At 36.2% G+C, this 16497-nt stretch overlaps 1 protein-coding gene and 1 long non-coding RNA gene across 4 annotated transcripts; one reads left to right on the top strand and one right to left on the bottom strand.

Moving 5' to 3' along the window:
* Positions 1–4940: 4940 nt before the first annotated feature.
* LOC147482790 (uncharacterized) lies at positions 4941–6011 on the top strand. Its single transcript, XM_086579424.1, has 5 exons — positions 4941–5153; positions 5291–5497; positions 5588–5680; positions 5766–5870; positions 5967–6011. Exons 1-5 carry the CDS (start codon positions 4941–4943, stop codon positions 6009–6011), a joined length of 663 nt encoding a protein of 220 aa, XP_086435550.1.
* Positions 6012–11535: 5524 nt separating this feature from the next.
* On the bottom strand, positions 11536–12859 carry LOC147482789 (uncharacterized). Of its 3 annotated transcripts, none has more exons than XR_015206633.1 (5): positions 12557–12859; positions 12314–12412; positions 12158–12220; positions 11939–12015; positions 11536–11645 (listed from the first exon to the last, which is right to left on the bottom strand). It is a non-coding gene; the product is annotated as an uncharacterized LOC147482789 (long non-coding RNA). The 3 variants fall into 3 exon arrangements; XR_015206634.1 differs by having other exon boundaries at positions 12162–12220; XR_015206635.1 differs by lacking the exon at positions 11939–12015 and having other exon boundaries at positions 11544–11645; positions 12162–12220.
* Between the last annotated feature and the right edge of the window lie 3638 nt (positions 12860–16497).

Raw genomic sequence — 16497 nt, 5'->3', positions numbered from 1 at the left:
GTATGTTGTATTGGAAGGATAATAAACCGGTCATGGACAAGGATAACTATGATATATGTGGTGAGTCAAGATGGATCATGACTTCATTGGAGTGTACAGAGAACGGAGTTAGTTCATCTGCAAAACCTAAGAAAAAGGTTGCTAAGATTTTGCGATACTTTCCCATAAAGCCAAGACTTCAAAGATTATTTATGTGCTCAAAAACTTCTAAAGATATGAGATGGCATGCAGATGATCGTACGAAAGATGGTGCTTTGAGGCATCCAGCTGATTCCGAGGAATGGAAAAGTCTAGACATAAGATATTCTTCATTTGGTTTAGAATCTCGCAATGTTAGACTCGGCATCGCTAGTGATGGTTTCAATCCTTTCGGTAGTCTTAGTTCTATTCATAGCACTTGGCCTATTGTATGCATTCCGTATAATCTGCCGCCATGGATGTGTATGAAGCAACCTTTTCTTATCATGGCATTGCTAATTTCTGGCCCTAGCAGTCCTGGAAATAACATTGACGTGTACTTGCAGCCATTAATTGATGAGTTAAAGGAGTTGTGGGAAAAGGGAGTTGAGATGTATGATGCCTCTTCAAAACAAAATTTTAAAATGCATGCAGCTATCTTGTGGACTATTAATGACTTCCCAACATTTGCTAATTTGTTTGGATGGAATACTAAAGGAAAACTTGCATGTCCCTCATGCCATGAGGAGACTTGCTCAAAATGGTTGCAAAATGGGAAAAAGTTTTGTTATATGGGAAGCCGTAAATTCTTGCCACTTGATCATAGATATCGAAAGAATAAAAGTTCTTTTGATAACAATACTGAAATGGGAGTTGCCCCAAGTCCCTTTACTGGAAGTGATGTTCTTGCTCAATTAGATGGGTATGACCAAATCACATTTGGTAAGGCGGAGTGTGATAAGGTTGGGCAGAAGAGAAGTCAAGATGATAATTATCTGCCACATAATTGGAAGAAGATCAGTGCATTTTTTGATCTCCCTTATTGGAAACACCTTCGTGTACTTCGAAATCTAGATGTCATGCACATTGAAAAGAACAACGGTGAGAGTTGGCTTGGGACATTGCTGAATTTAGAGAAGAAATCAAAGGATAACTTGAAGTCAAGGCAAGATTTGGTGTTAATGGGTATGCGAAAGTCACTTCATCCAATAGCTAAAGAGGGTAACAAATACTATATCCCCCCTGCGCCCTACACCTTGTCCTTGACTGAGAAGAGAAAGCTTTGTCAATTCTTGAAAGGTATTAAAGTTCCAGATAATTTTTCATCAAATATCTCGCGTCGTGTTCAGGTGAAAGAATGCAAAGTACCTGGCCTAAAAAGCCATGATTGGCATGTTCTAATGCAACAACTTCTTCCAGTTGCAATACGTGGAATCTTACCTAAGGAAGTTACATTAGTTCTTGTTAAGCTCTCTAATTTCTACAAGCAATTATGTTCGAAAGTATTTTGGGTTGCAGAGTTGGAATGTCTTGAGCATCAGATTGTTGTCACACTATGTAAAATGGAAATGATCTTTCCTCCATCATTTTTTGATGTTATGGTGCACTTGCCTATTCATTTAGCTAGTCAAGCTAAGCTCGCTGGACCCGTGTACTATCGTTGGATGTACCCAATCGAAAGGTCAGTATATAAGATAATAGTAATGGTTACTCACTTGTATGTATTTTGTTAAAATTTTGTTTATATTTTATATTTATTCAGGTACTTATACACCTTGAAGAAGTATGTTCGTAATAAAAGCAGACCAGAGGGATCTATTGTTGAAGGGTATCTTGCTGATGAATGTTTAACTTTCTATTCAAGATACTTAAATGATGGGATTGAGACTAAGTTCAACCAGCTAGGGAGGAATGAAGAGATCCAAGTTGTTGGACCAGATGGAAAGTTTTCTATATTTTCAGGAAACAATCATGCTTTAGGGAAGGGAATGTTTCAGACTCTAACAGGCAATGAGTGGGAACAAGCTCGTTTGTATGTGCTAACCAATTATGGGGAAGTGGTACTGTTTGTTGAGTAAGTCCACCTTATTGAAATCGTTCATTTATTAAAAGAAATATTATTTATAAACCTGTCATATATACTCATTATAAATGAAACAATATTTTGTATAGGAAGCATAAACAAGTGATTAAGAATGAGCTCAGGCGGCGGTTAAGTGCTAGGAATGTGGACCGTATTCATAATGAACGATTTGGTAAATGGTTTGAAAATCAAGTGTTAGTTGTATGTACGTAGTTAGATTGTGTACGTATATCAGTTTATGTATATTTTTGTAAATTATTAGTAAAACAGATGTTGTTAACTTAGTTTTTATTTATTTATTAATAAATATCGATCATTAATTCAAGATGCTGTTAATGTCTGCCTCGCTCAAGCTAAAGCTCAGTCTGCTAGCTCAAGTCGCAAGTCAAGTAGTGTAGATCAGTGATAGACAGAAAGGAAAGTTAGACTGATAGAATAGGTTGTATAGCATAGCGGGCTGCTATTATTGCTAGGTAGTCTGTTTGTCTATATAGCTTTTGCAGAGTTATTTGTACACTGCAGCCCCTGACATTAGGAATGAATACGAAAGACGCGGTTCGTTACCAGTAGTCTAAGTTTTTAAGTTGAGATCCTTTCGCTTCTAGCTGATCACCCCCTGTTATGTCTGTATAGATTGACAACTTATACAGGCCAGGAAGCCCCAAGATTTTGGGAGCCTTACTGGCAGGTAGGTGGATACGAGTGCCCATAAGACTTTAGGTGCAACTGAGCACTCAAGTCGGCGACTTAAACCGGCCCTAGGTCCGGGGGTGTCATCGCACTAGAATCGTCATTACGGGTTCGCAACCCCATTAGTCAATATGCGTTCAATAAAATGGGAAATTCTACTATAGTAATGCCAATAAATCACATCCTTGTCTCTAGTGCTCCCTGCATTCAAAAAAGCCTGGTGGGCCCTACCTGTAAAATCCACCTATGCCAGCAGGGAATTGCTCTACTTACTATTATCGGTGCTTACTCCGGTCATGTTCAGGGGAAGGGCTGTTTGAGACAGCCTATTTGAGTATATTATTGCATGACGATTCTTTGCTCATGGGAGACATTGAAGATGCCTTCTCACTAAGGAGAAATTGCCAATAGAAAGAAGTAACTATCAATTACGAGTCCGAGGCAACATCTTCTCTCTTTTCCTCCATTCCGGTGGCTGAAATGAGAAGGAGACTAGAGCTAGGATTAAGTTAAGGGGTAAACCAGAAGCTTAACCCGTTTGATAACGATGACTTACATGTCTTGGTAGAGGCAGATAACCAGAAATCGCTGGATGCGGCAGTGGGGATGGTTGCAAAGCTACTAATTCCAATAGTTGATGGAATGAACGAGCACAAGCGTGCCCAGTTAAAGGAGCTCGCTGAACTGAATGACAACTAGTGCACCACATGCGAGAGAAAGAGGGCACCACCGCTTTTTTCTCTTAGGCGTACTGCTTAGCAAAGCAAACGGTAGGTCATAAACTGGAGCAGACAGACCCTGCTACATCGTGATCAACTATCTTCACTGCACCACCTCTCACTAGTGATGGGGCATCCTATATATTTCTGTAAATTATTAGTAAACATATGTTGTAAATTTTCTGCTCCTCCCCTCTCTATTAGGATTTTTAGTTGGACTGCTCCTCTTCTTATTTTGCTTTATTCTTTTAAGTCGATGTACCATCTAGCAGTTCAACATTCTTTTAATTCAAAGTCAAATATGTATAGGTATTAAACTAATAAGATGTATCCATGCATATATTAACTTTATTTCTTCTTATTTGAATAGGTCCAACAAATGAAAAAGAATGGGGAGTTGGTCAGCGAGCAACTTCTTAGTTTAGTATATGGTCCCAGTCGATTTGCTTCCTGTTTCATGGGCTGTATTGCAAGTGGGTATAGATTTCACACAAAAGTTTGTGAGTCTCAAAGAAAAACTCAAAATAGTGGAGTTTTTGTATCGGCAGAAACATCAAGCCTTGCAAGCGCGAAAGACATGAATCCGGTGACTGGTAGTGTTGGTTATTATGGTGTGCTGAATGACATAGTTGAGTTGCGTTATTGCAATGAGAATAGAGTGCTTATATTCAAATGTGATTGGTGGGATGTTATGACTCGCGCAGGAATAAAAGTAGATGAATATGGTTTCACTACTCTGAACTTTACACGAACCTTAGCTACAAATGAACCATTTATTCTAGCATCTCAAGCTGAATAGGTTTTTTTATCTTTAGGATAATTTGGACGATAATTGGCGAGTTGTGTTGAAGACTCTTCCAAGGGACTTGTATAATATAGGTTCAGTAGTTGAGCTGGCTCAAGATAATATGTCTTGCATGCAGCAAGATGTAGATAACATAGTTGACAACACACACAACATTAACGGTTGGACTAGGAGTGAGATTGATGGAGTAGAAGTTGTTGCGAATACTGTTGATGAAGATGTCGTTGACGTCGATGAAGACTTCATCAATGATAGTGATTGTGATGAAGACATCATTGATTACAATGACGAAGATTATATGTAGTTTGCATTTTTTATGTTGTTTTTGGTTTTGGGAGTGGTTATTATGTGATTTTAGTTTGCTTTGTTTCTCGTCACCTATGATGTCATATATATACAAATATTTTTCAGTAGTGACCTTTTTTTGTAACTTTTTACTAACAATTCAAGATGGTATCACTAAACAATGTCATATATATCAGTTTCTACTGTCTTCCTCGATGGATTTAATTTGACGAATTGCTTTCTGTGACGATTTATATAGGTGCAATGGTAAAACGACTACGAGAAGATCCCAGTGGTGGCGGTAAGTTTAAATTTATGTGGACCTTCGATCAATTTCATTATTGTTTGACGTGTAATTAATGTGGGGCATATGTGGACAGCTGGAACGTGGGTTAGAGGCATGTCTACCCTTCCTAAGGTATTTGACCAACCAAATGGCTCAAAGTTGGAATTGATATGGAAAGACAAACAACCAGTGGGGCCTCGGAAACATCCAAGCTTGTTCTCTGAGTCTATTGGAGTATTAATGGCAACGTCACGTCGATTTAACTGGACAAAAAATTGGGAGCTCCAAGATGTAGGCCACAAACAGTGGTTATGGGATAATATTAAGGTATGGACTTTTGGAGTTGCTGCACATATACTTGTTAATAGAAAAATATTGTTTGTTTCATTTCTTAGTAGAAATATGATTCCTCATAGTATAGACATAAATGCATCATTGCTTAAGCTTTTTGTCTCTCATTTTAGGATTCATGGGAACTTGATGAGATCCGGAAGGAGCCCACTTTGGGTCCAATTTCCTCGGACGAATTCAAAAACAAAAAGAGTAAATGGAAAAGGAAATTTTATACCCTCTACACCACATATGAAGAGCGTGTAAGCCATAGGCCACACCAACTATCACAACAAGAGTGGGTTAATCTTGTGGAGTTTTGGGATACTCCGGAGCAGCAAGTAAGAGAAAGTGTAACATTTAACTTATATATTTTTACATAGTACAATACTAAGTAAGTTCAATTCGTATGCATTATGTATTATGTGTAGGCCATTTCTGAACGTAACAAGGCTAATCGTGCTAAGCAAATAGCGAAGCACGCTGCTGGAAGAATAAGTTTTCCTCAGTTTGAAGAGATAATGGTATGTATGCTTATTATTTTTATATTCCTAATATGGTATTGAATTAGATTAGTAACAATTAGTAAATTTCTTTATGTTTGGTTAGAGTGAGGAGCATGGAGCACCCCCTTCCCTAGGAGATCTTTTTGTGAGGACTCGCACAAGTTCAAAAACGCATGATGCTCTTGATGATCAATCAAGAGATTACATTGTATGTATCAGTTTGATCTTAGTAATGGCTTCAACTTGAATATCTTACTCGGTTGTATTTAATATAGTATGTGTATATTTTTCCTGGAATATGTAGGAGAAAATGAATCACCTAGCAGATAGAGATGAACATGGGTCATAACTACCTCTCACAAATGAGATTTATAGGGAAGTGATGCCTCCAGAGCGGCATGGACGAGGTGTAACACCAACCAGTTACTTTGGCTCCCAATTATCTTCGGACAATTGGGTGAATGACCTGGAAAACCATGTGGTTGAAATGAAAAGAGTAGTGGAAGAGAAGGAGGAGGAAAGACATCGTGAGATTGAAGATATGAGGAGGCAAGCACAGGATAAAGATGAGCAAAGGCAACGTGAAATGGATGAGATGAAGAGACAATTCGATGCACGAGATGCGGACATGGAAGCACGACTAATGCAAAAGCTCTTGGAGATGACTACAACTTGTTCACATCTTTCTTCCAATTAAGTAAGTCAATCCTTAACTTGTCATCTGTCCTGTCCTCTGTCATATGTCCCTTGCTTGTTTCCTATTTATATATCTAATCCTATTTTAAGTTTTATCAATTCCCCCTCTTTCATGTTTATCCCTTTTGTTAAGAAGTATGCATCGAATATATGATTATAGACCAGGTCTTACTTCAACAGAGCCCAATAACACGATTGAATTTCCTCCAGCTAGTTTACCTGACATGTTTTCACTACTTGGGAAGGCAGATAGAGACATATTGTATGCCATATGCTTCTCTTTAAACATGAGAAGTTCAGCATTCACAGGAATACTTGATAATGTGCCCCTTAAAGTTCGGGAAATTTCTTCTTCAGTCCTGTTAGTTTGCTGTCATTTGAGACCATCACCATATCAGGGAGCACAACACCATAGTCTAGTAGCACAAGAAGATGGACATTTGGCTATGTTTTCTGACCATAAACATCAAGCTGATAAAAACTTGATAACTATTGTCAAGTCAGATAGACCAGGTCTACACATAAGGGATTTTCATGGGCGTTGGATTCTCATGGATGGGGATCTTGGTCCACGTGGAAGCAGCTTGTCTACCTTGGGCTTGCACTGTGCCAGGCAACTACTTTCTTTTTAGAATTTTTTTAAGTAGTGAGGATGTTGAAGTTTTATCACACACACATATATGGCAAGTAGCTATGGTGGAATGGCACTAAACTTAAGCAACACTAGCTCAAATGAGGCTTGTTTTCTGATATCTCATTCCTTTACACTAGGTGAAAATAAGACTTTTTTGTCGGGTAGAACCCGTCAAAAAACAGTATTTTTGACTGACATTGCCTGTCGTAAGGCTCGTCAAAAAATTCACAGTCATTTTTTTTCTTGACGGTTAGTTACCGTCAATAATTTTAAATTTATTTGACGGGTGGTGAATGTCATTAATAAATAGAATTGTTGACGGACTATAACCGTCAAACTTTTCTATTTCACTAGTCAAATTTATCCAATTTTAATGGAATTTGGGATGCAAATTTGAAAATTATTGACGGTATGCTACGTCAATTTTCTGTATACATAAATTTTCTTAACGGTCTATATCCGTCGTTTTTCTGAGCATTAATGTTTTTTTAAAAGAAATTCTTATAATCTAAATTTCATATCCATTTTTCCTGCAAAAATTAAACCATCCAACTCAAATCAACATTCTACCAAAATATAATAGATACGGGAGTAGATTCTTTCATCAAAACACACATGTGATTATCTAAAACACCAAAATATTGTAGCAAATTACATTACATGAGTTTTAGTATACTCCATAATCCATATACAACCATACATCATGTGTATGCAAAACCAACTAGGTTGCACAAAAAAAGTGAAACTACTAAAATGCACAAAAAAGAGTTCACCAACTCACATCAAATTGGTTCCACAAAAGGCATGGGCCATATGATTGTATCTCCAATTGAAATGTCGTCAAATGTTCCTTCCCCAACATATAACTCAGTTGTGTGATCAAAGATACCGTCAATTGTTATGTTATACGAGTTGGCAGATAGTACATCATTAGACACGCTTCCAAGTGCAACAGTTCTTTTCTAGAAGTTCTTTAAAAGGCATCGTGTGGATGGTGGAACATATGACACTTCATCAAGAACACGTGATTGTCTTCTTACCTACAGTACAACATCACAGGTATAAATTAATACAAGTATACAAGTTCAACTCTCAATGAAAACACAACAATATTTAAATTTAAATACTCAATTTAAATTGGCTTATTAGCTCAATTGGTTATAGCAACATCCATTCTCTCTACCGAACGGATGCTTAGAATATACAGTACGCAATTCCATTCCTTTCTTCACCGATTGGATGCTTAGATGTTATATAGTGCACAACATCTAGGATAGAATCACCAATATATCATATTTCGATTACCATTGTTCGCAATTATGGAAAACTATAGACATGTAACCAAGATATAAGTGGCTTAAAAAGGTAAAATACCAACATTGTTCCTGCTTGATATGGGCTGACATTATGACAACTAGGGTACAACAACTATTGGATGGTGCTCTGAGCAAGAAAAGAAAAGAAAAATAAGATGTAGACTACAACAATGTGCAAGACGTCAGCAACATATCAGTTCGGACTAACAGACCTAGTACTCCCTACATGTACATTGCCTCATTCACATTTTCTTAGTCCCTTTAACGTCTCTATAGATGCCAAAGCCTCTTCCAAAACCATAGGAGCTACTCAACCCTAAATGTCAGTTGCATTCAACCATAGGAAACTATTTAAACACGACTTCTCCTGGAGAGTCTCGCTCTGAAAAAGAAGGTTTTAATGAATCCGAAGAAAAGAGCACATTATGGCCATGATCGGCTAAAGATCACAGCCATCTCACGAATTGGATTCGAACCAATCAAGCTACTTGCCCTTTAGTAGATTGTGAGCAGGTCTGTCATCTAAGGGTTCATCAGCACCAGTGTTTTCATTCTCCCAAGTTGGCAGTACTACTTCGTCCGCGTCTCTTCCGTCTCAGCCAGTGTTTGGTACCCCAAACCCAGCTGTCCCGTTTGGTTCAAACCTTCAAAGTACTAATAAGATGAATATTGAGGATAACATGGTAGAGGACACAGTCCAAGCATCTAATCCTGCACTTCCTAAGAACTTCTTTTCAGTAAAAATGAGACACTGAACTTCTTTCATTTCAGTAAAAATCGATAACGCCTCAATAAATCTCTTGTTCTCAACAAAGTACTAAGAAGTGTACAATAACTAATAGTATCGGGAACAACACCAACTTCTCTCATTTCATAAAGAAGTCGTGGTCGCTTCACCTAAAAAGCTTAGCTTTATCAAACACATTAATCATAGAATTATAAGCAACTAAATCAGGAGTAATACCAGCATTCTTCAATCTCATAGATATAGATATTGCTTTACTATAATCACAAAGTTTAAGCGATTTTTAGATGCCCATAAAATAAGACCTGTAAAAAAATCAAGACAACTATACCGTAAGTCGCTATGTTAATGTCACGACTAAGTTGGCCATGCACCAGTTTTATATTTCCAGATGCATGCACATATAGACCAACCAAATTGGGGTTTGTAAGTCAATCTAGTAAGATCAAGTTGTACCAAACGGGGGTTTGTAACCAGGGTAAATATAGTTTGATCTAGTTGTAAAAGCCTTTCCCGATAAAACCTTCTATCTGACAACAAGCACCTCTGCATGCCCTATATATACATGATGTTAAGAAAGGTAAAGAAGAGAGCGGGGTAACATGTAAACGTTCAGTAGACTTGCATGAATTAATGAGGCTGTTCCCCTTCCTTGGTTTTGTCTATAATTGTTCAAGCAGTCAAGAGGTGGGGTTAAAATGTAATCCAACTATATCCCAAAAGGAGCTCAAATTACAATCTTAAAAACCACCTCGACTTCATGAAACCCAAGTCGGACAGACTCAACAGCCCTCCACCTCACCATTACGTAAACAAAAATACAAGAACACGAACACGCACAAGAAACAGAAAATACAGATCCATGCTAATAAGCCTACAGATTGGAATGATGCAATGCCCTTGTTTTAATTTCTTTAATAACATCCAACCCCTCTGCTAGCTGCTTAAGCAATAAGCATGTAGTGTCTTCATTCTGCCCATCTCATTCAAAAGAACTTTAACACACAAATCTTAGAGGCTTTAGAGCATTTCAATTGCAGCTCCATAAAGCCCAAGCTAATTTCAAATTTGAGCACTTGTTCAAGAGTTAACTTTGACATTTACTAGAAATTAACAAATCGAAATAACCTCCAATGGCTCCGGATAACCGACCACGTAACATGCCCACTAAATAACTACAATTAGCTTACTTGAAACGGTCATAAGTTACACTCAACGCCTAAGTTTTGTCTAGTTCTAACATCACCGAATCACTAACAAGTACCACTGAATATGGTAAACCTTTGATTTCTCTTACAAAACCCGTTGGATTTGTATTATACAAAAGATTTTATGCATTTGCGGATTTTGGCCGTGAAACGACTATAACTATAGCATGGCTTTAAAAAACGGCTTCATTTAAAATCACAAAGAATAAAAAAAAGAAATAAAACAAAGAATACACAATATTTAAAAGATAACATATGAGGATTGAAGCTATGTAAACTGAAGTTATGAAAATAAGAAGTAACAGAGAAACTACATACTGCATTGGTAACAGAGATTCCGAAATCCGCGGATCAACATATAAGAAACTCACCTTTGCCAGATTTACTTAGACTAAAACCACAAGAACCACCTATTCAAGAGATGTAAAACAAAAGTAAATAAACTAAAATATAATCTTAGGCATCAGTATTTCATCAAAAAGCAAAAAGAAATATGAAGTAATGACAAACTTAACGCAAACCCGTATCAAAAACTATTCAACCTACGTCATTTATCAATTTTGCCCTCAGATTGTCTTGCTTGTTGGCTACTCTATACACTAGCCCTCAAAAGAAATCAAATTTACTTAGACAATAGAGAGTCGTATCACGTATGTACCACATAAAAGGTTGGTAGTTGGTACAGAGTGCCCTAAGCAAGAATGATAGATTAAATTCGTTACTGGGTTGTGAATTTGACTAGGATACCACCAATTCAACAGTAATTGCTAATAAGGTTGATTTGTAATCAATATTTAGCAATCAAAGTAACATACCCTACAATATTCACATATAACGGTACAGTTGACATAAATAATCACTATGTAAAACTTGTATTAGTTGTATTAGTTGTATGAACTTATTGACGATGTGATCTTTGGTTTGTAAAAGCATTTATGCAGTCTGTCTACCTACACCTTGCCTTATTTACCAATAGCTAAATAAAATTAAAAGAATGCATGCTGGATTGGGACACTCAACAGCTTGACTCCTTTCAAGCCATTTGATTAAAGGCATAGTATTAGTAACTGTTAAAAGAGTTACACCTTACAAACCCTACAAATTGCAATAGACCAATAAAACCCTGAGATAGAATTGTGGAACCCAACCATATCATATATACTTCTAATCAAAAGAAATTGTTATATCTAGTTATCTCTCATACAATTTTTGGCATTTTGCATATGCTTCTAGAGTAATATATAATAGATATAGAAAGACTGAACTATAGACTCACCATTGTCGGTAACACTTATCTATATCAGTTAGACCATGATATTTCTTTGGCAATGGTAGCAAAGATTTTGTGAGATTGCAAATGACCTTACACAAACAGAAAGCACCCCTGAAAAGAGAATAACAAAAGCAACTTCAATCCAAAGATTGTGCAACGAAAGAGCAACACATGTAATCGTCATGGTCATTCAGAATAAAAATCTATAAGAAACACTTCATGAAATTCATGCTCAAAAACCAAACAAGAATATGTATAGTGGTTGCTTCTAAAAATTACCAGGAACCACCAAAAACTACAAAATTACACAGACACTAATTAGCACACATTTATAACTACTTAGAAATATACTCCAATGAGCATAAGCTAAAACTCTAAAACAATGATGTTTCATATGGAAATACCTCGTGCTACAGCATCTTCTCTCTGCTTTAGTTCCTTAATGCCATTTAAAAAATGCAACCAACAGATTAATTTTTAACTGAAGGCAAAGACAATCACAAAAAATGAAAAGTTAATACTCTTCTATGTATGGCATCAACTACCTAGTCTAATGTAGCACACAGATATCCAAGGTCGACATGCACATGCTTATACAAATCTAAAGCAAAAGCAGAAGATACCTACTCCCGTTTCTTCAATTCAGCCTGCTTGAATTGGAGTTCCTTCTCCTTCTTTTTGATATCCTAATTCAAAACAAGTACCATATGATGAGTTCAGGTTAAAGCTTAAATAGGGCATCCTAATATGGTAATTTGATGTCCTGAAATTTATTTCACCTTTGAAGAATCAAGAGGAATATCAACTGTTGCACCACATTGAACGGGAGAGAGAGGTTAAAGCCTTGAGTTTGCGGCAGGAGTAACACTTCCAGGATTCTAACATTCAAACCAAAATGTTAGCTTGATACAACATAATACATCAAATGAATCTCAAAAGCAAACAAAAGGATAAAAAGCGAAAAAACTCCAAGTTATAGTAACATATATAACTAATTAACAATTTCAAAAATTAGACATTACCTTCAAACAAAGCAAAACCCCATGGCACCATCTACCTGAATTGAATCAAAACAAACAGATATAAAATTCCAGTGAACTAGATACCTAGTCAGTAAAACCCCATGGTAGGTTACCTTTAATTCCGCTTCCTGCCCAACAACACATCCAGTAATCCCCAATCTTTAATTGCATGATAAAAGCTTGTACATCACCTTCAACTTGTAATGGGGAGAATCATGTTTGGATAAGAGAAACAAAGCCTCCTAACCCCTTTCCCGTTTAGTAAATTCTAAGAATTAAAATTGAAAATGTAGAGATGAAATTGTTAGCTTTCGCAGAATTTGTTATATATGACAGCGAGTTTTGGTGAAAATTGGAAAAGAGCGAAAATTTGGGGGGAAGGTATTCGTGGAAAGAGAGAAAATTGGAAAAGAGCGAAAATTTTGAGGGGAAGCTATTCGCGCTTTGGGTTGGGATTTCGGGGAAATTTTTTTGACAAGCTTGGTCGGTCGATTTTTTGTTTGACGGTTATGGACCATCAATTTCATAAAAAACCCGTCAACTATATTCTTGACGATTAGTACCCGTCAGTTCCTACCCGGGCCAGGAGTAAAAAAACCCATATTTTCACCTAGTGTTAACTCTTTAAGGTAAGTAGCTCTTTATCATGATCACTACCTTCTTATTATCATGATCACTATATTTTGTCAGTAGTTAATTAGTTTACAATGTATTTACCTCAAAATTATTCTAGAATCTTTGATTGCCTCAACTCATATGTCTTAATTCCCATTGATGTACGTATTCATTAATTTGGTATAAAACTTGTTTTGCTGGGTTTAGATGACATGGATTGACTGTTGTACTCATTCTCCTTTATGGTGCTGCGTTTGCTCGTTCTTTAATATCACTGGCTCTAAATTACCTTCCAGTTCAATTTTCGGTCTTATTTTGTCGGACGACTTGGACTGTTTAGAGACGTTAGAATAATCCTCTTATGTCTCGACTTAATTATTGGTAATTCAAATTCTTTTTTCATATGTGATGCCTATGTTTTTTTGCCTTCTAGTGGATGCATTTTTGAAATTTGAATATATAGAAGTTAAACTGGGGCATTATTTTTTTGGCCAGCATATCTGAATTTTGAGAAATTCATTTCTTCATTTTGCACCTGATATCACCCTATTGATTATCATTCAGAATGTGTGTTGGTTCTAATGTAAGCTTTGTATAGGGGACCAAATCCTCTCGAGCAAAGAAAGGGAATATGAGCTAAAGCCACTAGTTTATATATCTTATTATTATTATTTTTCTGTTCATGGCTTGATACATGTTGGACATGGTTACAATCTAATCATTGATTGGTATGTGTAGGCTCAGAAGATATATGGTAACAAATGGCCAATTTTGCGAAGGCGGTATCAGTCAGGTATGTAAACATGCTTTCTTGTCTATGGATGTTTCTTTTCTACTTGTGCCTTGTAAACCACTAATCTACAGAACTTTGTTTAATAGACATTTCGAAAGTTAATTTTCTTCTTCCATTTAATTGTCTAACAGATGGTTAATTTCCCTTCTTTCATGTGTATCCCTTTTGTTTTTGCAGAATTGATGATCGAGGAGGCTGGGCTAAATATTGTAGGGATGCATATGCACGATCAGTTTCGACATCACGAGGATTTTTTTTTTTATTTTTTTTTTTTTTATTTTTTTTATTTTTTATTTTGGTCCAAACGTACTATTGGCTGGATATATAGTAGCTAGGGTTGTACTTGGTTGACTTTTGTACTTCAGGATGGATTTTTAGTGAAGTTATTTTGTGGTTTTTATTTTTTTTTGCTAGACTAATTACTCTTAAGAATATAAGTAAAAAATTGTTGGTTTATATTATATAGTATATTTCATAATTACTTGTTTCAATGTGGAATGAAATTTGACTTTGTATTCACTATTGTAATTTTATGTTGGTATAGTCTGGTTTGTTTATGCTAAATTTTGTTTCAAAAAATAAAATAAAATAAAAAGCTAATTGTTGCAAAAAAAAAAAAAAAAGGGAAAAGAAAGTGAAGCAACACGTCTTGCTGTGGCCAGTTGCTGCAAAACAAATTTAGTGAGTAATTGAAGCAACATTTCTTGCCGTGGTCTGTCGTGGCAATTAGGCATCCTTTTGTAGCGGCCACCACTGCGACAAAATGTATTTTGATATTTAAAAATGAAATAATTAATTCAAATTTAATAAACATTTAGCAGCGGCATGACCGCGGCAACATGTCTACTCTTTTGCCGTGGTGGCACAATGTCGTGGCAAAAAACTTCTTTCCACACCTTGTACTACCTCGGGCATGGCTAAATGTTTTCCTGTGGCAAAACGCTTCTTTCCATGAAATTTATACTTTTAGCCACCAATTCTGACCGCGGTGAAAACTTGTTTTTTTAGTAGTGTTATATGTCAAAACGACCAGCTCGGAAAGAGATTTTTAATGGTCCAGGCTTTGACCCAATCAGAGTTGGGGACAAAAAGGGTATTCCAATAAATTCTAGTAGAGAAACCCTTTTTGGACTTAAGTAATTAGGTTTTGGGCTTGATTTAGTGGCCCAAAACACAGTTCCAAAGCCCATGCATGATATTGTAAACCTAATCCTCTCCTATATAAAGAGAATGAAGGCAAAATTCTAGCACTCTCTCCTACCTCTTCCCCATAGTTTAGAATAATTTAGGTTTTATGTTTTCTAGCCTTAAACACCATTAAAACACTTGCAGTTCTTAGTTTAATACAATTTCTTATTATTACTATGTCTTCTTCTCATTCTTATTTGTATGATAGTCTAATGAATCATAGCTAAACCTCTATTATAGGGGTTTGATTGAAGTTTTGATGAGGATATTAGTGTAGAGTAGTTGCTAAAAACGCTTCAAGCCTATGTTTCTCTATTTAGACATAAGCAGAATTAACCTAGGCTAGAGGATAATTAATCCGCATGAGAATGGGTTTAAACTCCCTCTCATGCTAATTATTATATGACTAGAGATATCATAAGTAATTAGTGATCATTAAAGGTCTAATCTTTATGTTTGAACCTTGTGTTTGAACGTAAAGATTAGGGTTTGCAACAAACACTATGCTAGCATGTTAGGTATAAATCAAGGTGGATTCAAATCTCTCTAATTCCTTCTTCATATTCACAAGTTCATATTTAATTGCCTTAGTTTAATTTAGAATAGATTCAAATTAATTTTCTCCATAATTAGTTCTATTTAGAAATCATTACTCTCACGTTGTTAAATTGTTTGTCACATTTTGAATTAAGATAAACGTTGTCTAAGCAATTAGGAGTGGAACGAATTCTTTATGCTAGTTATATTGTATGATTTATTGAGAGTAGAACTTTGATTCAAAAGTAAGAATAGTCTAGTTACTTCTTCCTAGTGTTATTTAGCATAAAGGAGGGTAAAATATTGAATTTACAATTATCAATATGATATGTTAACCAACATATACAAGGAAGCAGTCGACTTACCTGTATACATTCCACTTCCCTGTATGTAGTTTTTTCTGGAAGAACTAAACTGTAATCCTGCGCAGCTCAAGATTTCAATAATAGGCATTTCAATAATCAAACATGCATTGCTAAAGTAGGAAGGATTACATTAAGGTTCTGAATAGATAACGAAATTGGTTGACAGTTCCAATCTGTGGGTGAGGATCCTTCTGTGAAAGCAGTGACTAGAGATTTGTTGTCTCCTTGAATTTGGACCTCTGACAACTCCAGTCTATTAGCCAATTTCAAAGCCACTTCTGCTGCACAAAATTCTGCTTGCTCAGCACTGGTAGCCTGAAACTGGGAATATGCAACAGCTATCCTAATCCCATCTTCAACATAACAACAAGCTCCAGCTGTAGTAGTCTTCAACAACCTATTGTAAGATGCATCAAAAAATATCTTAGGCCATATATCCAATT

The sequence above is a fragment of the Coptis chinensis genome, chromosome 8 (genome assembly GCF_015680905.1).
Source record: "Coptis chinensis isolate HL-2020 chromosome 8, ASM1568090v1, whole genome shotgun sequence".
NCBI lineage: Eukaryota > Viridiplantae > Streptophyta > Magnoliopsida > Ranunculales > Ranunculaceae > Coptis > Coptis chinensis.
This window is presented reverse-complemented; position numbering and strand designations above follow the sequence as displayed.